Genomic DNA, 24,121 nt, shown 5'->3' with positions numbered 1-24,121 from the left:
GGTCCAGGCTGTTTGGCCTAGGATACAACCTCCCCAGATGTTTGGCCTAGGATACAACCTCCCCAGATGTCTGGTCCAGGCTGTTTGGTCTAGGATACAACCTCCCCAGATGTTTGGCCTAGGATACAACCTCCCCAGATGTCTGGTCCATGTTGTTTAGTCTAGGATACAACCTCCCCAGATGTCAGGTCCAGGCTGTTTGGTCTAGGATATAGCCTCCCCAGATGTACATGCTGTTTGGTCTAGGATACAACCTCCCCAGATGTCTGGTCCAGGCTGTTTGGTCTAGGATACAACCTCCCCAGATGTCTGGTCCAGGCTGTTTGGTCTAGGATACAACCTCTCCAGATGTCTGGTCCAGGCTGTTTGGTCTAGGATACAACCTCCCCAGATGTCTGGTCCAGGCTGTTTGGTCTAGGATACAACCTCCCCAGATGTCTGGTCCAGGCTGTTTGGTCTAGGATACAACCTCCCCAGATGTCTGGTCCAGGCTGTTTGGTCTAGGATACAACATCTCCAGATGTCTTGTTGTGTAATGAATTAAAAAAAAAAATTTAATCAAATGTTTTTTTCCTTTGGATGCACTATATACAGGTAATGTCTGTATAACCGTTTGTATCCCACAGAAATGTTAAAAAGCCGCTGGTTGTTGACTTGGTCATTTGTTGACTCATTCCTTTTGTCTTACATGGTCACTCACTCAGAAACACCTTATGTAAGACTTTGCATGTTAGAGAACGATAGCGATTTGTTAAGCTAACCTTTAGGATATATGTTGCCATCATACTTGTAGATTTAGCACACAGAGACATTTTGTACATATTTTTCTATATTAGGAATCAGACTCAATGGTACTGCAAAAAGTTCTGGATGTGTCCACATAGGTTTTTAGGTTGATACTATACATAGAGATAGGCTACATCATATGCATACCGTAGAGATAATACTGTGGTAAATCTTTCATTGATCCAATACATGATTAACAACAAATACAATGAAATGTAATACAATGAAAATCTAATGAAATGAAAATGTGATACAGTGTAAATGTAAATCAAATATATTTATACAAGGTAATATGTTAAAACAGACTTGGTACACTGCAGTTTGTCATCGTAGATGTGTCTAGTTCATCACCTCGATGTCCCATTTTTAAAGGTCGACTTTGGGGAAAAAACTCAAAGAATGCAGTTAAACTGTGTAACTGATCAATGCACCGTCATACAACTTAATTTAATGCTTAAAAAATTAAATGGATGAATACTACATTTGGTTACAGAAGTGCCATTTCTTACCGATCTCTACAGCTTCTGTCCAAAAATAAATCCTCAGAAATGATGTCAACACTGAAGGAGTAAACAGCAGACCCTGAAAGGAGGGAGATGTGAATCTGACTCTCACTAATCCCTCTCCGACCATATACTTGAGCAGTGGAATCTGCTAAGATAAACTCATCTTCGTAGTACTAGCTACTAACATTATGCTATTTACTAATGTTAGCTAGGCTAACGCAAGCACACTGGCTTGCTACAGTGACTAGTTTTGCTAACGAACTAGTTACGATAGAAAACCGTTGGTGTCAGCTAATACAGTTCCTTTTTCTGGCGAGTAGGAGTAACTTCAGATGAACCACCAAAGGCACAACCCGTTTCTGTTCAAACATTGAGAAAGGGGCGGAGTTTGACAGGTTCCGTCGCCAAAGTTGACCTTTTAATGTCAGCTTTGGGCGGCAGGTAGCCTAGTGGTTAGAGAGTTGGGCTAGTAACTGAAAGGTTGCTGGATCGAATCCCTGAACTGACAAAAAAAAATCTGTCGTTCTGCCCCTGAACAAGGCAGTTAACCCACTGTTCCCCGGTAGGCCGTCATTGTAAATAGGAATGTGTTCTTAACTGACTTGCCTAGTTAAATAAAGGTTCAATTTTAAAACATTTAGAAATGTGAGAACCATTTTAGGTATTTTTGTTCAGGGATTCTAACCCTGAAAAGTCTCTTCTTTCTTAGTTCTTATCACTCTTTCCTCCACCCTGCTTAAAGTGTCTTGGTATAAGAATGAGAGCGATAAGGTATTATTTATCCAAGTCTTTGACTAGAAAGGGTTCCTTTTCTTTGAGTGCAGTAAAGAATGCAGCTTTGACATGTGGTCCACCTGAATTCAGTGCCTCATCTTGGCCTGGCGGGTCGGTGCAGCGCTGATATTTGCATTGATCTCTTCACCGATCACGCCCTTTGTGAAGAGAATATCTGCTATGGCAAACACATTATTGACTTTTTGAATGAGCTGTGGTCTGAATTCATCTACAAACTCACTGTCTCTTGTGGATGAATCATCTCTGTATTCCTCTGTTCGTATTTCAGCTTTCCATGCAGATTCTCCCCTCTCACTTATCAACTCCATCTCAAAGTCCATCGCAGCGTCCTTTATGTACACCTCAAAGTAGTTTGGCCTGGTGCTTCTCAGCTTGATCGTTTGTGGCGTAATCGAGGATTGACACGAGGTCTTGAGGGCGAAGCGACTCCCCTTCCAAAGAGACTTCTCCGGCTTTGGCTTTGGAAGTCTTAAGAATCCATATGACTTCTCCTGTGCCTCCACCTCCCGTGCTAGAGAAGGATCACATCGGATCAGATATGTGTGTAAGGTGAGGAGTGCTCTGGTGGACCTAAAGATCAGAAGGTCACAGTGCACTCTCCAATGCAACATACGTCTCAGTACCAAACCCCTGCCAGAGAAGGAGGGATGAAGCAGTTTGGCATGGAACCGCGTCACCTCATCTACTTCTTCAAGAAGCACTCTGTTGTCTTTCACATGTAGAACCTTTATGTCTTCTCTCAAGCAGGATTGTGGGTAGTCTGGATCTATACAGACAAAGTGTGGCAGATGAATTTCTTCTAGTTTGCCAGAAATCATTGTGATGTCCAGTAATGGACCTCCTTCTTCAAACCGCATGTTGTTCAGAGTGGCCCTGTGAGGCTCCCAGGAACTGAACTGGTATTGCAGGCTGACTTTGCTCTCACATACCCACCGCAGCCCTGATAAGATGCACTCGTAATGCCCTGCTGCAGAAGAGTCAAGTGTGTAGACGGTGGTCTCATCCTCTGTAGACACGGAGGGTTCAACCTGAATCCAGAACATTGAGCTCTTTATATGGTTGCAATTCAAACATCCCTTTGGACTATTGGTTTTAAGGCCAAACTCTTTTTGGAGACATATTTGACTCTGAATAGTTGACTCTGATCTTTTTGGCCAGTTTAGTGATGATTGTTCCTACTGAATCCAGTGCCTTGTTGTAGAACTGTCTCATTGTTCCAGTGATGACGCTACTACCATCCTTTTGACCAGGACTAAGTTTGTCCATGATATTTGTCTGTATGACGTCAAGCCTATCTATCATTAAGTGCTGTTCTAAATTACAATGCAAATCATCAGCAAGAGACCGAAGAATTCCAGCTAAATTCTCAATTTCCTCTTCACCAGGTTCTTTGCTTTCAATGATGTTTGAGAGCTCTTCAAGTCGTGACAACTGGGGTAGGAGAGGGGTTGACTGTTCAGGAGTGCTAGGTTCACAGTCATCATCATGTTGATCTTTTGATGTGGCCATTTTCACTCCAAAGGGGCAATCTGCAGTGGCTGCATCAATGTTTGGGTTTAGCCATTGATTCTAGAACAACATAACTTATACATTTTTTTTAACCTTTATTTAACTAGGCAAGTCAGTTAAGAAGCAAATTCTTATTTACAATGATGGCCTACCTTGGCCAAACCCGGACGACGCTGGGGCTATTGTGCGCCGCCCTATGGGACTCCCAATCACGGCCGGATGTGATACAGCCTGGATTCGAACCAGGGACTGTAGTGATGCCTCTTGCACTGAGATGCAGTGCCTTAGACCACTGAGCTACTCGAGAGCCCAGAAATGCCAAATGAGCTTAGTTCAACTGTCTTACCCCATCAACCCAAAATATAAGCTAGTTATATGGCAACATTTGTAAACATTGTAATTGTAAACAAATACGGTATAGCCTCCAAAAAATATATATATATATATCCTACTGTGTATCAGTTGTAATCCACTTTCTACTGGAAATGTCTAGCCAGTTTCCCTTTTTATTGTCCAAACGTCACCTTGAGAACTTCCTCTCCCAATCTCAGTTAGTTCCCCACCTGACAGACAACGAATGAATGAACGAATGAACGAATGAATGAATGAATGTCCAAATAAACAAAAGAAAGAAAGAAGAGAACTGCTGTGAAGTAGCCTTTCAGTCTGTATGAGTTACTTTCAGTTTTAAGATGGGTGTGGACTGTGATTGGCTTTAATGCAGTCACATGGTCTTTGGATAAAGGTGGATATTTTTAAGGTGGATTTTAAACAATATGATATTTTATACAGGGTGGCTATCATAGTGTTAGATTCCAAACAGCGATTTAAATGTGACTTCCAAAGGCTGCAACTTGTGCATCCCACAGAACCAAAGTCCTTTGGAGATTGTATGTTCAAACAGCAAATGTTTTCACACTTTTACAGTGTTAGTTTCATCAGCTCATACAAAACGCAGGAAACAAAATGTAGACTTCACTGGGCCTTTAAAAAAAATGTGCATGCTCTGTCTGAAGATAATATCACCTTAGACCTGTAGCATACAAATAACTGAAACATGTAAATAGTGTTAGATATGCATCTGTTGGTCACAAATACCTTTAAAAAAAAAATGTTTTAACCGGTTACGATGCAAACTGCAGTCAGGTCAAGACCATGATGAGGATGACGAGCACACAGATGAGCTTCCCTGAGGCGGTTTCTGACAGTTTGTCCAGAAATTATTTGGTTGTGTAAACCCACAGTTTCATCAGCTGTCTGGGTGGCTATTCTCAGACGATCCCGCAGGTGAAGAAGCCGGAAATTGAAGGTCCTGGGTTGGCTTGGTTACGCGTGGTCTGCGGTTGTGAGGCCAGTTGGACGTACTGCCAAATTCTCAAAAACGATGTTGGAGGCGGCTTATGGTAGAGGAATGCACATTTCATTATCTGGCAACAGCTCTGGTGGACATTCCTGCAGTCAGCATGCCAATTGCACGCTCTCTCAAAACTTGAGACATCTGTGGCATTGTGTGACAAAACTGCACATTTTAGAGTGGCCTTTTATTGTCCCCAGCACAAGGTGCACTTGTGTAATGATCATGCTGTTTTTAACCAGCTTCTTGATTTGCCAAACCTGTCAGGTGGATGGATTATCTTGGTAAAGGAGAAATGCTCACTAACAGGGATGTAAACAAATTTGTGCTCAAAATCTGAGACAAATAAGCTATTTGTACGTATGGAAATGTCTGGCATCTTATTTCAGCTCATGAAACATGGGACCAACACTTTATATGTTGCATTTATTATTGTGTTCAGTGTAGTATGTGTTGGACAGTCTTTGCCAAGTCAGTGATAAACACTTTCGCTCTCACTCTCTCTTGCCCTCTCTTTGTCTCTCTCTCTCTCTCTCTGTCTGTGTGCGTGTGTGAAGGTCTGTGTAGGACGTGTGAGATCTTTGGGGCTAGTGGTCTGGTGTTGGACAGTCTTCGCCACGTCAGTGACAAACACTTCCAGGCCCTGAGTGTCTCCTCTGAGCTATGGCTCCCCCTACTGGAGGTAGGTAACAACACTTTAGTAGCCTAAACCACAGTTGTCAAGGTCATTCCACGGAGGGCTGAGTGTGTGTGTGTCTGTGATTGATGAATTAAGGTCACTAATTAGTTAGGAACTCTCCTCACCTGGTTGTCTAGGTTTTAATTGAGAGGAAAAAACAAAAACCAGCAGACATTTGGCCCTCCATGGAATGATTTGGACACCCTTGATCTAAAGTCTCCAGTGCTGTAGTGGAGGGTAAATGCACCTTTTTCAGTGCAGATGTAAAGGAAGGAGGACAGCAGAACACTCTAGAATATTGAGATGCTCACCAAGTTATTTCACTCTACTGTGTTTAGCTTACTTTTTAGCCAGTTAAAAAAGTGTTATGTTAACATATCTTTGTGTCTCTACCAGGTGAAGCCCGTAGACCTAGCTGACTTCCTGCAGCTGAAGAAGAGGGAGGGCTACTGCATTGTGGGAGTGGAGCAGACAGCCAATAGTCAGAGTCTAAAGGACTACAGGTTCCCTGAGAAGACTCTGTTACTGCTGGGGTAAAACCACTCTCTGTAGGACAGCAGAGCACATTGTCATGTCCAGTTGTATATAACTTTGTGTCATATTGGAAGTATTTTCTGCTTCAACACAAGCCATGACATGAAATGCAATTATTCATTAACAGACAAACCACACACATGAACAATCAATGCATGACATACTTATTGCACATCAATTCACTGACTTTACTGTCTAAACACACATGTACATACACAGCCATGACCGGGACTGTCTTACGGGTCAGCTGACAAGGCTCTTTAATGGGATCTCAATAATGGAGTGAGTGTTCCCCTGGGCCCCTATCAGGCAGACGCACACACAGCTCTGCTTCCTGCTGCAGTGAGGAGACGTGCGCAGGCATGCTGGTCTCTAATGGGTGCTCTGTGGAGGGAAGAACAGGGAACACATGCTACAGCCATGCATCACTGACATACACATATACAGTTGAAGTCGTAAGTTTACATACACCTCAGCCAAATAGATTTAAACTTAGTTTTTCACAGTTCCTGACATTTAATCCTAGTAAAAAGTCCCTGTCTTAGGTCAGTTAGGATCACCAATTTATTTTAAGAATGTGAAATGTCAGAATAATAGTAGAGAGAATGATTTATTTCAGATTTAATTTCTTTCATCACATTCCCAGTGGGTAAGACGTTTACATACATTCAATTAGTATTTGGTAGCATTGCCTTTAAATTGTTTAACTTGGGTAAAATGTTTCGGGTAGCCTTCCACAAGCTTCCCACAATAAGTTGGGTGAATTTTGGCCCATTCCTCCTGACAGAGCTGGTGTAACTGAGTCAGGTTTGTAGGCCTCCTTGCTCGCACATGCTTTTTCAGTTCTGCCCACAAATGTTCTATAGGATTGAGGTCAGGGCTTTGTGATGGCCACTCCAATACCTTGACTTTGTTGTCCTTAAGCCATTTTGCCACAACTTTGGAAGTATGCTTGGGGTCATTGTCAATTTGGAAGACCCATTTGCGACCAAGCTTTAACTTCCTGACTGATGTCTTGAGATGGTGCTTCAATATATCCACATCATTTCCCTTCCTCATGATGCCATTTATTTTGTGAAGTGCACCTGTCCCTCCTGCAGCAAAGCACCCCCACAACATGATGCTGCCACCCCCATGCTTCACGGTTGGGATGGTGTTCTTCGGCTTGCAAGCCTCCCTCTTTTTCCTCCAAACATAACGATGGTCATTATGGCCAAACAGTTCTATTTTTGTTTCATCAGACCAGAGGACATTTCTCCAAAAAGTACAATCTTTGTCCCCATGTGCAGTTGCAAACCGTAGTCTGACTTCTTTATGGCGGTTTTGGAGCAGTGGCTTCTTCCTTGCTGAGCGACCTTTCAGGTTATGTCGATATAGGACTCGTTTTACTGTGGATATAGATACTTTTGTACCTGTTTCCTCCAGTATCTTCAAAGTCCTTTGCTGTTGTTCTGTGATTTATTTGCACTTTTCGCACCAAAGTATGTTCATCTCTAGGAGACAGAACTTGTCTCCTTCCTGAGCGGTATGACGGCTGCGTGGTCCCATGGTGTTTATACTTGCGTACTATTGTTTGTACAGATGAACGTGGTATCTTCAGGCGTTTGGAAATTTCTCCCAAGGATGAACCAGACTTGTGGAGGTCTACAATGTTTTTCTGAGGTCTTGGCTGATTTCTTTTGATTTTCCCATGATGTCAAGCAAAGAGGCACTGAGTTTGAAGGTAGGCCTTGAAATACATACACAGGTACACCTCCAATTGACTCAAATGATGTAAATTTGCCTATCAAAAGCTTCTAAAACCATGACATAATTTTCTGGAATTTTCCAAGCTGTTTAAAGGCACAGTCAACTTAGTGTATGTAAACTTTCTGACCCACTGGAATTGTGATACAGTGAATGATAGGTGAAATAATCTGTCTGTGAATAATCGTTGGAAAAATGACTTGTGTCATGCACAAAGTAGATGTCCTAACCGACTTGCCAAAACTATAGTTTGTTAACAAGAAATGTGTGGAGTGGCTGAAAAACGACTTTTAATGACTCCAACCTAAGTGTATGTAAACTTCAGACTTTGTGTGTGTGTGTGTGTGTGTGTGTGTGTGTGTGCGCACACACACACACACACACACACAAGCTACAGAATGATGTTTGATCAATAGACACACATCGTTCAGTAATACAGGTTTTTTCTCTACTGTGTGTACCGTCTCCAAACGGCCTCTCTGTTATTAGTGTGTTACTGGAGGCTGATCATTCCTGGGTTGGGTGGTTGAGCTCAGTCAAACATACAGGGTTTGTTTAAGCTGAGAGGGCCGAGGAGAGCTGCTATTTGTAATGAACACAACAAGGCAAAGTGTATCTCGCACTCAGTCAACACGCACACACACACACCAGCACACACACACACCAGCACACACACACACCAGCACACACACACACCAGCACACACACACAGCCATTAGTCAGTGATCACTCCACCTGTTGTCTGCTCTGTTCCAGCACAGCAGGGTGTTTGTCTAATGTAACCCATTACAACCATACTATCTGTACCTGTCTCTGTCATATTGTTTACAGCAGGCCAGGGTGAATGTTCTGTAGATCAGTGACTAAGGCCGGGATTCAACCCCAATGCCCCTTTTCGGCTATGCACCTATTTTAAAGGCATTGCTCTCGCATTTGCGGAGACCACATTGTAGGTAACCACTGCATATGTCGGCTCAATTGGAAATTACCTTTAAATGTCAGTCGCGTGGATCTATATATATCTGGATCTAACACGGTTCTAAATGAACTTCGACCTTACGCTATAGAAGTAGAATGACATTGACTTGAATGGGAATGTCCAGTGTTCCAGTCCTTTTATTTCTGTGGACCAACATCCTATCTCGTCTCCTAGCACTGTGTTCCATATTTCACCTGTCTAGTTATTCTCCTTTTATTCATACTTTCTCTCTCACTCTCTCCTCCTCCCTCCCCCCTCTCCCTCCTTCCCCTCCCTCCTCCCCCTCCCTCCCCCCTACTTTAGTAATGAGCGTCAGGGTATCCCAGCTAACCTGCTCCAGCTGTTGGACGTGTGTGTGGAGATCCCTCAGCAAGGTGTCATCCGTTCCCTCAACGTACACGTGAGCGCCGCCCTGCTGGTTTGGGAGTACACCCGCCAGTACCTGCCCTCTACTGGAGTGAAGTCACACTGAAACAGGGAGGGACGACCTGGACTTGTCCGATAAGAAACAAACATTTTCACTCTGTTGCAAAATGTTTTTTAAAATGTTTTCCATTGAGTGCACTAATGAACACGACCCTAGTGTCGGGGTAAACCCACCAGTACCTACCCCCTACTGGCCCTGCTACGGAGTAGGGTGAAGTTGCCCCTTTACATTGTAGTCATTAAGCAGACACTCTTATCCAGAGCGACTTACACTAGTGAGTACATACATTTTCATAGTGGTCCCCCGTGGGAATCGAACCCACAACCCTGGTGTTGCAAGCACCACGCTCTACTAACTGAGCCACACAGGGCCTTTCCCCACTAATGATTAAGGTTAGAATTGGGGCAGGGGAAGCTGATCCTATATCTGTACCTACAGGCAACTTCAGCCCAGACCTAGTGAATCTGCTGTGGTGACTGACCCCTCTCTGTAAGGCCCTAACCCTGCTGGTGTGGGGGTACACCTGCCATTACCCCCCCCTACTGGCCCTGCAGCTGGGGTGACCTCTGAACCTGAACCTAGGCACAGATCTAAGATCAGCTTGAATGCCTTCCCCAAGTCCTAACCTTAACCATTTGAGGGGAAAACGTGCCACTGACCCAACAGAAACCCAGTGTCAACCTCACCCTACTGCAGGCCTCTGAGATCTGGTCATGAAGGAAAGGAGACTAGGAGTCTAGGAGACTAGGAGAGGAATTGACCTCAATTCTATTGTTATGCTGTTCAAACCAGAGAGTTTCTTGTTATTGTCAAAGTCCCACCTCAGGCAGGTGTCAGTCATCAAAGGAGAAACCATTTACTTACCTCTTCCATATGCTGTGAGCATAAGGTCACAGTTTATGTGTTTTGTAGAATTTTTTAAATTCATTTTATCCTTTTTTTACCGTTTAAAATGCAGCCTTAACCCTCCAATTGGCCATAGATGTAGAGAATGGATGTTATAGTCTTACAAGTGGTGACTTGTTATTAAACCTAGAACCCATCTCCAGATCCCTTGGAGGTTATTTCCGCTTTAGCCGTGGCTAGATATTACATTAGAATATTCCAATGCGTTAGCTGCTTGTCGTTTGGACAGGGTCATGTTTCCAAGTGCTATCCCAGTAAAGCAGCAGACACCTGATTTTCCCCGAGTCTCTGTTTTTTCTCTATGGTATTAAACATTGTACAATGCTTTTTATGGAGTGGAGAAATTGTTGGAGAACGTAATGCATATTTTTAACAAATAAAACAATTATTTCCTAAGAACTCTGTTGTTTTTCTTATCACACACATTTGGTTGATTTATGTTTTTCTTTACAAACCATGTTATTTGTCACGGAGCCGTTCATAGCGCAGAAAGAACATTCGCTCACAGTACTTCACCGAAAGGTGCCGTGCGCCACGCCCAACTTTGACCAAGAATAACGTTGCGCAGGTGAACGAACCACTGAGCGGTGCGGCGGGGACAGACCGGTAGAGGATAGGAACAATGGATAATGAGAAGGAAAAGTATTTACAAGATGACTAGAATGTATGTCGTTTACCCTGTGTAGAATTAATAGCCTATGGATATTTGGCGTCCAAAACTATTTCCAACCAGTATCAACAAAAAGTTTCAACGAGGCTAAATACCATCAAAAATGGAGCAGCTAGATGGCGCTTGGCTGGATACAAGTGCCCCTTTCCCGGATGAGATGCGGATTTCAGTCCGGAATGCGACATCGACGGCCGAGGCTCGGCTCAACTTGTCCCCCCGAACTAAACTGGTTCTGGAGGTGCTGATGGTGTTGATGTGTCTCGGCGCAGTCACAGGTGTGTGTCATAACGCAGATGCGCAACTGCAAGGAACACCTTTATTTTCATACAGCTCATGAAAATTTACTTCATATTCTCCAATAAGTGAATCACTTTTTAGTTTTCACTGACTTCCAGTTATAAGCGTTATCTTCATTGTAGCATTAGACGCCCTTTATGTTCCCCTCCTCCGTACAAGCCATTGGGCTCCTATAATGGTTTTAATTGAAATGTTGGGTTTAAGAGGTGTTAAACCCTGATTAAAAAGGCTCAGAACACGGATTAAAGATGCCCCGAACACTGATTTGGAGAGCCTTTTATGCCTGTGTAAAATAATCAAGGGGAAACGCTGGCGTGATGCCTGCTGTTCAAGCCCCGCTGGGTGCTGCTATACATTGGTGCTAGATGTCTCTCTGTGATGTGCTTTCTTTTAGAATGACACTGGCGATGTTTGCGATTAAAGCACCACAAGCATCGAAATATTGTTTTTGATGTTGCCTTATTCTTTCAATGGATTTTGTAGCAATGGCTTTTCATAGAAAAATGCTTTGAGACCTCTACAGAAGGCCTACTCTGAAACTTGCTGTATAAATTAAAGCTGCAATCAGCAGTTGAAACAACAACCAAGCGTTGTCCCTGCCCCCGTTCCTCTACACAGCTGACCGTTGGGCCTGAAGAAATATAACCACTCTCAAATTCATAGACGGAGCTATGGATGCAAAGACTGACCATCCAGGAGATCAAATGATAGTTTTAACCATGTTGAGGCTATATTGTGTCTTTACATTTACTTTGTTTACCAACATTGGTGTAAAACAAGTTTATATTTTTGGTTTTGATGAGGTATGACAGGTGAACTAAGCTCATGAGGCATTTATAAGTTATATTCTTCAACAATCAATGGGTACATACAGATAACTGCCAAAATAAAGGAAACACTTGAGTAAATACAAAGTGTATATTGAAAGCAGGTGCTTCAACACAGGAGTGGTTCCTGAGTTAATTAAGCAATGATCATTCCATCATGCTTAGGGTCATGTAGAAAAATACCCAGTTGCCCATTATTTTGGCTACCATGGCTAGAAGAGATCTCATTTGTGGGTGTGTCAGTCACCCAGTCAGTCAGTCACCCAGTCAGTCAGTCAGTCAGTCAGTCAGTCAGTAACCAGATCCCAACCCAACGGAACACTTATGTGAGATTCTGGAGTTTTCCACCATCATTTTCCACCATCATCAACAAAACACAAAATGATGACATTTCTCGTGGAAGAGTGGTGTTTCATCCCTCCAATAAAGTTCCAAACAATTGTAGAATCTATTCCAAGCTGTTCTGACGGTGCGTGGTGGCCCAGCGCCCTATGAAGACGCTTTATGTTGGTTTCCTTTATTTTAGCAGTTACCTATATCATTAATTTACAGAGGTGGGACCGAATCACTATTATTCGGGTCACAAGCAAGTCTCAAGTCATAAGGTCCAAGTCTCAAGTCATAAGGTCCAAGTCTCAAGTCATAAGGTCCAAGTCTCAAGTCCAGTCACAAATAGAACTGGTCGAGTCTGGAGTCAAGTCCAAGTCGTGCATTGTAAGAGCAAGTCAAGTCAAGTAAAATAAAACATCGATACATGTAATGACTTCAACTACAAATCTGTCTATTTATTGAGGCCCTTTTCATTATTTTGTCTACAACACATTTTGATTATGTAATAATGAATTTGAACAACAAATTCCAAATGCAAGCTTCATAAGTAAATTATCAATTTTAATCAATTTCGACAAACCAAAAGACAAGTAGGCCTATGCTAGTAATTGTGTCGCTTGATGGCCCATTGCTGGTGAGCTTGTAAAGTAAACAGTTCATATTATTTTGGAGCTGCATATTTATTTATGGAAATCCTCTCTCTCTACAATTTGACGTTTGCCGGCACCCGATCCTATAGTTGTACAGCAAATCAGCAATCTGTTTGCTAGATCATTGTTTCCTAAACGTTTTGACCGGAGTGCGCCAAAAATGTGCGGTTCAACGCTCGAGAACTCCAGCGCACGCACATGCACACGCGAACACAATCTCTGAGCAGATGTAGCCTGTCGTTGCCATAGAAATAAGAATTCATACAGCCATAAACGGTTATGCATTTTCAAAACACAAGATACAGAATTAAACTGCGTTTTACACCTGCATTTTGAGCTGAAAGTCATTCATGTCAATCAATATCGACTAGGGATATCATGTCACTTCTCTAGAGTCCAGAGCAAGCAGCATCATAACGCTTCGAACACACCGACAGTGTTTTGGCGCAAATTAGTAAACGGCATAATCTGGATATGTATGCAACAAAACTTCAACATTCACCTTCTGCTACCATTTCTGTCAAGCCGTTTAAAGCATACAGTTTGACGCATACGTTCGATAAATCCAACGTATGCACCACACCGAACGCACTGCAACTGCCTCTGCAACGCAATGCTGCAAAGCAAACGCAGCGTTTCATTGGAAATGAATGTAATTCTGGTGTTCCAAAACGCAAATTTACTGTAGGTGTGTTCGGTTACAAGGCCTACCCACTGTATGCAGCGGAGGTTCTGCATTCACTATAGCCATAAATTCCCCAGAATATGTTACATCATCATCCCATAAGTATTGAAGGCAGTGCGATGTTACAGCTATCTTATGACATATAGCCAATACACAGAACTGAGGTACTATATATACAGCTTAATTAACTCACCCAAACTAGGCCTATCTGAAATATGAAAATGATAAATGAAATTGCCAGGTAGACTGTTGTTCTGGTAAAGATGCTCTGTAACAGATTGCTGAGCTATATATGGATAATAAGATGCTCTGTACAGATTGCTGAGCTGTATATGGATAATAAGATGCTCTGTACAGATTGCTGAGCTGTATATGGATAATAAGATGCTCTGTAACAGATTGCTGAGCTGTATATGGATAATAAGATGCTCTGTAACAGATTGCTGAGCTGTATATGGATAATAAGATGCTCTGTAACAGATTGCTGAGCTGTATATGGATAATAAGATGCTCTGTAACAGATTGCTGAGCTGTATATGGATAATAAGATGCTCTGTACAGATTGCTGAGCTGTATATGGATAATAAGATGCTCTGTAACAGATTGCTGAGCTGTATATGGATAATATCAATGCAGGCTACTCTGTTTTTACCAGGCAAAACCGGAGAGGATGAAACAAGTGATTTTTGGTCACTTATCTGGATATGTGCGGGGCGGCCGATGCTGCAGACTGGTCATTGGTCAACACTCAGTACGCACATCTTTTCGGTTCTGAAGCACAGATGAGATGTTTTTGAGAAAGGAATTTGGTGTAATGCCATCGGCCTATGTTGGTGACCAGATCGAATAGGCTTAGTTACACATATACAATATGCAAATGGTTGTAGCCTATTAAAACAATTTCTATGAAAAATATATTTTTTCCATTCAGTTTCACACTCTGACCGCCAAACCCCTTCTCACGACCAACCCCCACTTTGAGAACCACTAGCTCATCCGACCTGTGTTGACTGACAGTTTGCTGGTCCAATCAGAGGGCCGAGTGTGCGTTTCACTAGCCAATCTCTTGCACATTTTTTGCAAGCTACTGTGTCTGGCTGCGTGGAGAGTAATCCACCAAGACTCTGTGCCACAAAATAAGTGACAAAATGTTACAAAACCTGGCCAGATAATTTCATGTCATCAGTCTCAAGTCAAGTCCGAGTCTAAATCTCTAAATCTAGCCTCAAGTCATCAAATTTCTGACTGGAGTCAAACTCGAGTCCAGGTAATGTGATTCGAGTCCACACTGTTAATTTATACATCCAAAAATGGCTGTTCACACTGTTAATTTATACATCAAAAAATGACTATAGAAACTGCAGATTGCCCCTTTAATGGAAAGTAAAGATCCATGTGCCTCTAATGCTGTCATATTATGTGTGTGTGTCTGTAGGTAACATCCTGGTGATTGTGATAGTGGCGGCCACCAAGACCTTCCACTGCGTGACATCAGTGCTCATTATGAACCTGGCCATCAGTGACCTGTTGGTTGGGGTTGGGGTCATGCCCTTCATAGCTCTCTCCATCATGAACAACGGATGGGTCGACTGTACTGTAAGTCTGACCTAGGGCTTCTATTCATCTGTGTGTGTATGTGTGTGAGTGTGTGTGTGAGTGTCATTGCTGTTATAGTGCCTCTAAGCAGTCATATGGTTAATCTGTAGTGTTTTAACTCACAATATACCATAACCCGGGGGTGTACCATAACCCAGGGGGGACCATAACCCAGGGGTGTACCATAACCCAGGGGTGTACCATAACCCAGGGGTGTACCATAATCCAGGGGGGACCATAACCCAGGGGTGTACCATAACCCAGGGGTGTACCATAACCCAGGGGAGGACCATAACCCAGGGGAGGACCATAACCCAGGGGAGGCCAACCCTCCTAATGGAGAGATACTGGGTTGTCAGGTGGGTAACTCTCCAGAAGCAGGGTTGTCAGGCAGGTAACTCTCCAGAAGCAGGGTTGTCAGGCAGGTAACTCTCCTGGAGCAGGGTTGTCAGGCAGGTAACTCTCCTGGAGCAGGGTTGTCAGGCAGGTAACTCTCCTGGAGCAGGGTTGTCAGGCAGGTAACTCTCCTGGAGCAGGGTTGTCAGGCGGGTAACTCTCCAGAAGCAGGGTTGTCAGGCAGGTAACTCTCCAGAAGCAGGGTTGTCAGGCAGGTAACTCTCCTGGAGCAGGGTTGTCAGGCGGGTAACTCTCCTGGAGCAGGGTTGTCAGGCGGGTAACTCTCCTGGAGCAGGGTTGTCAGGCGGGTAACTCTCCTGGAGCAGGGTTGTCAGGCAGGTAACTCTCCAGAAGCTGGGTTGTCAGGCAGGTAACTCTCCTGGAGCAGGGTTGTCAGGCAGGTAACTCTCCAGAAGCTGGGTTGTCAGGCAGGTAACTCTCCTGGAGCAGGGTTGTCAGGCAGGTAACTCTCCTGGAGCAGGGTTGTCAGGCAGGTAACTCTCCTGGAGCAGGGTTGTCAGGCGGGTAACTCTCCTGGGGCAGGGTTGTCAGGCAGGTAACTCTCCTGGAGCAGGGTTGTCAGGCAGGTAACTCTCCAGAAGCAGGGTTGTCAGGCAGGTAACTCTCCAGAAGCAGGGTTGTCAGGCGGGTAACTCTCCAGAAGCAGGGTTGTCAGGCAGGTAACTCTCCTGGAGCAGGGTTGTCAGGCAGGTAACTCTCCAGAAGCAGGGTTGTCAGGCGGGTAACTCTCCAGAAGCAGGGTTGTCAGTGGCTGCCCCTTCCATAACACTAGCGAGTCTTTCAAAACTTGATTTGATTGTCTGTGTGTGAGAAATGTGTCCCATAACAGTGACTGTACTGGTTAATCTCATTCTCCTTACTTCTGTCTGCTAGGACCCGTGTCTGACTGGTTCATCTGTTTCTCCCTACCTTCTGTCTGCTAGGACCTGTGTCTGTATGTGGGGTACACCTCCTCAGTCTACTGTACAGCATCAGTCCTGACCCTGGCAGCCATCGCCCTGGACCGCTACCACTCTATCATGGACTGTCTGCGCTACAGGTAATTCAATGGTCCTGACTAACTACAAGACTATACATTTGAACCAACTAAAATAGATCTAGACAAATGATACAGTGCCTTCAGAAAGTATTCTCCAGGTGGTGTGAATACTTTCTGAAGGCACTGTACTACTAACTGAAGATCTGCACCAATCAGATCTAAACCTAGGACATCTCATTAGACTATAGATCTAGACTAATCAGATCTAAACCTAGGACATCTCATTAGACTATAGATCTAGACCAATCAGATCTAAACCTAGGACATCTCATTAGACTATAGATCTAGACCAATCAGATCTAAACCTAGGACATCTCATTAGACTATAGATCTAGACCAATCAGATCTAAACCTAGGACATCTCATTAGACTATGATCTAGACCAATCAGATCTAAACCTAGGACATCTCGTTAGACTATAGATCTAGACTAATCAGATCTAAACCTAGGACATCTCATTAGACTATAGATCTAGACCAATCAGATCTAAACCTAGGACATCTCATTAGACTATGATCTAGACCAATCAGATCTAAACCTAGGACATCTCGTTAGACTATAGATCTAGACTAATCAGATCTAAACCTAGGACATCTCATTAGACTATAGATCTAGACCAATCAGATCTAAACCTAGGACATCTCATTAGACTATAGATTTAGACCAATCAGATCTAAACCTAGGACATCTCATTAGACTATAGATCTAGACCAATCAGATCTAAACCTAGGACATCTCATTAGACTATAGACCAATCAGATCTAAACCTAGGACATCTCATTAGACTATAGACCAATCAGATCTAAACCTAGGACATCTTATTAGACTGTAGATCTAGACCAATCAGATCTAAACCTAGGACATCTCATTAGACTATAGACCAATCAGATCTAAACCTAGGACATCTCATTAGACTATAGACCAATCAGATCTAAACCTAGGACATCTCATTAGACTATAGACCAATCAGATCTAAACCTAGGACATCTCATTAGACTGTAGATCTAGACCAATCAGATCTAAACCTAGGACATCTCATTAGACTATAGACCAATCAGATCTAAACCTAGGACATCTCATTAGACTATAGACCAATCAGATCTAAACCTAGGACATCTCATTAGACTATAGACCAATCAGATCTAAACCTAGGACATCTCATTAGACTGTAGATCTAGATTAGAAACAGTTAAAGCAAGCACAGACATTTCCTTCAGAATGGAACTTTTCTAGTTATTTATATTATTATTCCAGTTCCCACTGTACCCTGTGGAGGAAGGGTGCTGTGGTGCTGTGGATCTGGCTCCAGGCCCTGGTCACCAGCTGTCCTCCTCTGCTGGGCTGGAGCACTGTGTCCTACATGGCTCCCATGTACAGGTTGGTGTGGGTTCGATTCCCGCTGGGGTCAAATATACTAACAATGTATGATCTCAAAATGTATGGAATGTAAGCACTAAAATGTATGTTTGCTTTAGATAATGTGTAATATTTCCTGTGAGTACAATGTATCAATAATTGCTATTACTCATTCTTACAGTGTTGTGTAACAGTGAGAAATTCCAATACTTGTTACACTGTGCAGTACTTCCAGGACATGTTACAGTAATAAGGTCACTAATGTAAACTATCACCATGTACTATAATTTCAGCTGTGCGGTGAACTGGAAGAGCAGTCCCAGCTACACAGCCTTCATGGCTGCCCTGTCCTTCCTCATGCCTGCTGCGGTGATCCTCTTCTGTTACGTCATCATCGTCCGTGTAGCCCGGAGCCACGCCAGGAGGATCCACAACCTGGAGGACCAGCTCCAGAGAAACACTGGAATGCCGAGCTCCTCCTTCCCGACCGAGATGACTTCTGAGCGGACTAGTCCGAGGTGTCTAGGTGCCCACGGTCCTTCCACCTCCAGGCTAGTGTATCATCTGAGTGGGCGGTTTGTATCGGAGACCCATGGAGAGGTTGGGGACGGCGTTCCTTCAGCGTCAGATCATACTGCTGGAGCTCCACAGACCTCCAGCTACCCAGGCTCTACCTCCAGCTCCAATGCTGCATCCCGGAGACTGTTCTCCTTCCTGGCCCAACACGCCCCCCATGGCCACCCCCATCCGCCCCATCCGCCCCACCAGAACTCCAACTCTAATCACCTCCATCACCACGGGGTTGTACGTCTCTTCCTGGTTATCTCCGCCTTCTTCCTGTGTTGGACTCCATATATAGGCGTTGCGCTAGTCCAGGCTACGGAGACCGCCCTATCGTGTAAGTCCTCCTTAGTCCCGCCCTCGGCGGTCACCTTCTCCTATTGGTTGGTTCTGTTGAACTCAGACATCAATCCTCTGCTGTATGCTCTGCTCAGTCAGAGGTTCCAGGGGGCTCTGCGGTGCCTGAAGCAGAAGATCAGAGTGCGCCTGGGGGGGGAACGTGGTGGGGAGGGGGGGGAGGCGAGACCAGGGGTGAGGGAGAGGAGGGGAGGAGCAGTGAACCATGTGACCCATGTACTCTGACTTCCGTCCATCCCCGCCCCCATTGGCCCCGCCCCCATCCTGGCCTAGTATGTCCTGGGCCTGGGTCTGACATCCACAACCCACCTGTAGGAGAGGGGCTTAGACGGGCCTACTGCTCTTCCGTCTTCACAGTCGACTCCAACTTCTCAGACAGCTCCAGGGAGCGTGTGTGTGGTGTGTTCCGTCCCGGTAGCTCCGCCTCTTCCTCCTCTGGATACTCCTCCTCCTCCTGCCCCCTGTGGCAGGACTCAGTTGGAGGAGGTGGGGAGAGGAGTTCCAACAGGAGGTTGGAGTGCCTGCAGGTCCCCACCAGGACAACAGAGGGCAGCAGTCTGCCGTTCTCTGCAGCCACCAGAGACAGACAGGCAACCTTCTTCTATGGAGAGATCACAGTGAGGGTAGAGCATGATGTATGCTAGTCGGAGCGGATTAAGATCTTTATGAACCATCCATCTGTCGTTGAGCAAGGCACTTAACTCCTAATGAAACGTCTCCAGGAGTGCTGTACTACCACTTACCCTGCGCTCCAACCTCAGAGGACGTGGGGTCAAACAGAGGACCAACGGCTCCATTCAATCACATCTGCTTCAGTCAACATCAGCATAGCAGTTGTTTTGATGCTGTCGGAGGCAGAACTGCGTTAGAGCTGTCAAATCCACAAGTGGCTCCCGGCATTATACCTATAGCAGACATTGCCATTGGCTGCAAGGAGTCTGATTAACAGAAATCCTATACAGTCTTGTTTACAAGTTTGAATACTGGAATGTGAGATGTAATCTACACCTTCATTAGGAACACTGGAATGTGAGATGTAATCTACACCTTCATTAGAAACACTGGAATGTGAGATGTAATCTACACCTTCATTAGGAACACTGGAATGTGAGATGTAATCTACACCTTCATTAGGAACACTGGAATGTGAGATGTAATCTACATCTTCATTAGGAACACTGGAATGTGAGATGTAATCTACACCTTCATTAGGAACACTGGAATGTGAGATGTAATCTACACCTTCATTAGAAACACTGGAATGTGAGATGTAATCTACACCTTCATTAGGAACACTGGAATGTGAGATGTAATCTACATCTTCATTAGGAACACTGGAATGTGAGATGTAATCTACACCTTCATTAGGAACACTGGAATGTGAGATGTAATCTACACCTTCATTAGGAACACTGGAATGTGAGATGTAATCTACACCTTCATTAGGAACACTGGAATGTGAGATGTAATCTACACCTTCATTAGAAACACTGGAATGTGAGATGTAATCTACACCTTCATTAGGAACACTGGAATGTGAGATGTAATCTACACCTTCATTAGGAACACTGGAATGTGAGATATAATCTACACCTTCATTAGAAACACTGGAATGTGAGATGTAATCTACACCTTCATTAGGAACACTGGAATGTGAGATATAATCTACACCTTCATTAGGAACACCAGAATGTGAGATGTAATCTACACCTTCATTAGGAACACCAGAATGTGAGATGTAATCTACACCTTCATTAGGAACACCAGAATGTGAGATGTAATCTACACCTTCATTAGGAACACTGGAATGTGAGATGTAATCTACACCTTCATTAGAAACACTGGAATGTGAGATGTAATCTACACCTTCATTAAAAACACTGGAATGTGAGATGTAATCTACACCTTCATTAGGAACACTGGAATGTGAGATGTAATCTACACCTTCATTAGAAACACTGGAATGTGAGATGTAATCTACACCTTCATTAGAAACACTGGAATGTGAGATGTAATCTACACCTTCATTAGGATGATAGAAATTCCCCTTTTTATGGTTAAATGAGTTTTTATTTGAACATAATTGTTTCAGGGAGCTGAACTTCTAGCGTGAGTGTGGCTGGTGTGGCTTCTTGACAAGCAGTTGCTCCCCTGTGTAAATTAAATATTTTATTCTGTCTAGTTCCTGTGTAAATTAAATCTGTTATTCTGTCTAGTTTCTTTGTAAATTAAATCTGTTATTCTGTCTAGTTCCTGTGTAAATTAAATCTGTTATTCTGTCTAGTTCCTTTGTAAATTAAATCTGTTATTCTGCCAAGTTCCTGTGTAAATTAAATCTGTTATTCTGTCTAGTTCCTGTGTAAATTAAATCTGTTATTCTGTCTAGTTCCTTTGTAAATTAAATCTGTTATTCTGTCTAGTTCCTTTGTAAATTAAATCTGTTATTCTGTCTAGTTCCTGTGTAAATTAAATCTGTTATTCTGTCTAGTTCCTGTGTAAATTAAATCTGTTATTCTGTCTAGTTCCTGTGTAAATTAAATCTGTTATTCTGTCTAGTTCCTGTGTAAATTAAATCTGTTATTCTGCCTAGTTCCTGTGTAAATTAAATCTGTTATTCTGTCTAGTTCCTGTGTAAATTAAATCTGTTATTCTGTCTAGTTCCTGTGTAAATTAAATCTGTTATTCTGTCTAGTTCCTTTGTAAATTAAATCTGTTATTCTGTCTAGTTCCTGTGTAAATTAAATCTGTTATTCTGTCTAGTTCCTTTGTAAATTAAATCTGTTATTCTGTCTAGTTCCTTTGTAAATTAAATCTGTTATTCTGTCTAGTTCCTGTGTAAATTAAATCTGTTATTCTGTCTAGTTCCTGTGTAAATTAAATCTGTTATTCTGTCTAGTTCCTGTGTAAATTAAATCTGTTATTCTGTCTAGTTCCTTTGTAAATTAAATCTGTTATTCTGTCTAGTTCCTTTGTAAATAAAATCTGTTATTCTGTCTAGTTCCTGTGTAAATTAAATCTGTTATTCTGTCTAGTTCCTGTGTAAATTAAATCTGTTATTCTGTCTTGTTCCTGTGTAAATTAAATCTGTTATTCTGTCTAGTTCCTGTGTAAATTAAATCTGTTATTCTGTCTAGTTCCTGTGTAAATTAAATCTGTTATTCTGTCTAGTTCCTGTGTAAATTAAATCTGTTATTCTGCCTAGTTCCTGTGTAAATTAAATCTGTTATTCTGTCTAGTTCCTGTGTAAATTAAATCTGTTATTCTGTCTAGTTCCTGTGTAAATTAAATCTGTTATTCTGTCTAGTTCCTGTGTAAATTAAATCTGTTATTCTGTCTAGTTCCTGTGTAAATTAAATCTGTTATTCTGTCTAGTTCCTTTGTAAATTAAATCTGTTATTCTGTCTAGTTCCTGTGTAAATTAAATCTGTTATTCTGTCTAGTTCCTGTGTAAATTAAATCTGTTATTCTGTCTAGTTCCTGTGTATTTCTTTCTTCACATGTCCAACATATAGGGACAATTCAACACATTCTAAGACGCACATTGCAAATCCTGTTAAAAAAAACTTCAGTGTGAGATACATATTTTATACTAATCCAGTAAACAAATAAATGTATTAAAAAAGAACATTTGTTATATAGTACATGTGATTACACTTGTTGAAGAACTAAGTGATCTAACCCACCGCGTCGTCATGTAATCCAACCACGCTCTATTCTTCTTCTGATGTGATAATCATATGTTGCATTTATTATTTCAGTGGAAAAGTCAGCTTCATTCCTTACAAAGGTTTACAGTTATGTCTAGCAATAATTCCAGAGGAATACAATATCATTATTATATTGTCATTACCAAGAATGACAATGGGAGATTACAGTGCTGATGTAGTACTTCTATTCAGGGTTGGCCTCAGTACATTACAATTCAGCCAACTTAGGACTGAAATTCCAATTCCAAACTTCAATTAAAATGTTCCTCAATGCTTTTCAATGAGGAGAATTGGAATTTCAGTTTACTTCCAGAATTGACTGAATTGAAATGGAACTGAGCCCAACCCTGTAGTCTATTGCAGAACAAAAAGAATAGGCAGTGAAGTGAATGGACTGGACTGCTCAGTTATATCTGGTCATCTCTGCATGCTTGTACTGTAGATGGCATGTCAGTCACTCGCTGTCCCTTCACATCAGTGGTCAAACTAAATGCAGAAATAGAAAAACATGTCCATTTTTTAATAAGATGCATCACAGAGTTTGTTCAAGAAGGATGAGTGCAAGAAGAATGGTTGTTGTCGTTGTAGTGAGGCTGTGGCATGTCCAGTCTCTGAAGAAATAGAAAAGATAGATAGCACATGGTGAGTGTTGAACAGTGGTCATGTATACATTCACAACAAGGCAGAGGTTCTGCCCACGTCCTGTTTGAAGCCGCGCCAACATTGTGGTTTGTGTTTTGCTCGGTTCGTTACCTCATCAGTAACCCTGAAGAGTCCTCACAGTGGTTAACTTGCCTTAGAAACATAATCAATCGAATAAATGAAAACAGTATCTTAAAGACAAAGCTGGTTCCCACCACAGCCAGAACATGTTGTAGCAGATCTCACTATGACTTCAATGGGACTTCCTTAACGGGGCCTCAACCAAAACGCCACAGCCAGAGTAATAATTTCTACCCACCCCTGGCTGTGCATCTTGGGATAAGGTTTGCACAGGAGACAACACCCTTACAGATAATCACTTGCAGTTTGATTTGTCCCCGTGTGTCATTAGCCTGATCCCAGATCTGGTTGTGCTCTTTCCAACTCCCAAGCCATGACAATTCTATAAAGAGTTGGTAAGAGCGCATAAACTGACTGGAATCCAGGCTAGTGTTGCTGCAACACTGGCTAACTGACAGAGTATACCACTATAGTATGTCTGCTTCATGACAAGGTGACTTTAAAAGTGGGAAACCTACCGACAGGTATCAAAGCAGAGGCTTAGTGGTAGCTAAGGAGGTTGAAATGACGTTGAAATAATGCAAATGTAGCTGCTTGGTTAAGTTTGGCTGGTCTGGCGTGTCGTGACTGAAGCCATTGGACTGAGCAGTGGGTGTCAGCCATGGAACCAGCTGGAGCTCTGGAT

At 42.9% G+C, this 24,121-nt stretch overlaps 3 protein-coding genes across 5 annotated transcripts in view; 2 read left to right on the top strand and 1 right to left on the bottom strand.

Annotated features, from left to right (window-relative positions):
• LOC106593393 (probable methyltransferase TARBP1) overlaps window positions 1-10,620 on the top strand; it is a 37,225-nt gene extending 26,605 nt beyond the window's left edge. For 2 of the 3 annotated variants that reach the window (XM_045701039.1, XM_045701040.1), the window contains 3 exons: window positions 5,508-5,632; window positions 6,026-6,162; window positions 9,192-10,620. In XM_045701039.1, the coding sequence (XP_045556995.1) occupies window positions 5,508-5,632; window positions 6,026-6,162; window positions 9,192-9,360 (431 nt within the window). In that variant the 3' untranslated portion in view covers window positions 9,361-10,620. Of the gene's footprint in view, window positions 1-5,507; window positions 5,633-6,025; window positions 6,163-9,191 lie in introns of those variants that run through there. The other variant, XR_006760419.1, reaches the window with a different exon arrangement.
• LOC106613617 (NACHT, LRR and PYD domains-containing protein 1 homolog) lies at window positions 1,996-3,789 on the bottom strand. The gene has a single exon (XM_014216066.2). It carries the CDS (start codon window positions 3,128-3,130, stop codon window positions 2,153-2,155), a length of 978 nt encoding a protein of 325 aa, XP_014071541.2. The 5' UTR covers window positions 3,131-3,789; the 3' UTR covers window positions 1,996-2,152.
• Window positions 10,621-10,805: 185 nt separating the features above from the next.
• Window positions 10,806-19,231, top strand: LOC106591260 (octopamine receptor 1-like). Its single transcript, XM_045701763.1, has 5 exons — window positions 10,806-11,166; window positions 15,116-15,276; window positions 16,617-16,732; window positions 17,987-18,109; window positions 18,382-19,231. The coding sequence occupies exons 1-5, from the start codon at window positions 10,995-10,997 to the stop codon at window positions 19,229-19,231; spliced, it is 1,422 nt and encodes a 473-aa protein (XP_045557719.1). The 5' UTR covers window positions 10,806-10,994.
• The last annotated feature ends 4,890 nt before the right edge of the window (window positions 19,232-24,121 follow it).

The sequence above is a fragment of the Salmo salar genome, chromosome ssa18 (assembly GCF_905237065.1).
Source record: "Salmo salar chromosome ssa18, Ssal_v3.1, whole genome shotgun sequence".
In the NCBI taxonomy this organism is placed as follows: Eukaryota; Metazoa; Chordata; class Actinopteri; order Salmoniformes; family Salmonidae; genus Salmo; species Salmo salar.
This window is presented reverse-complemented; position numbering and strand designations above follow the sequence as displayed.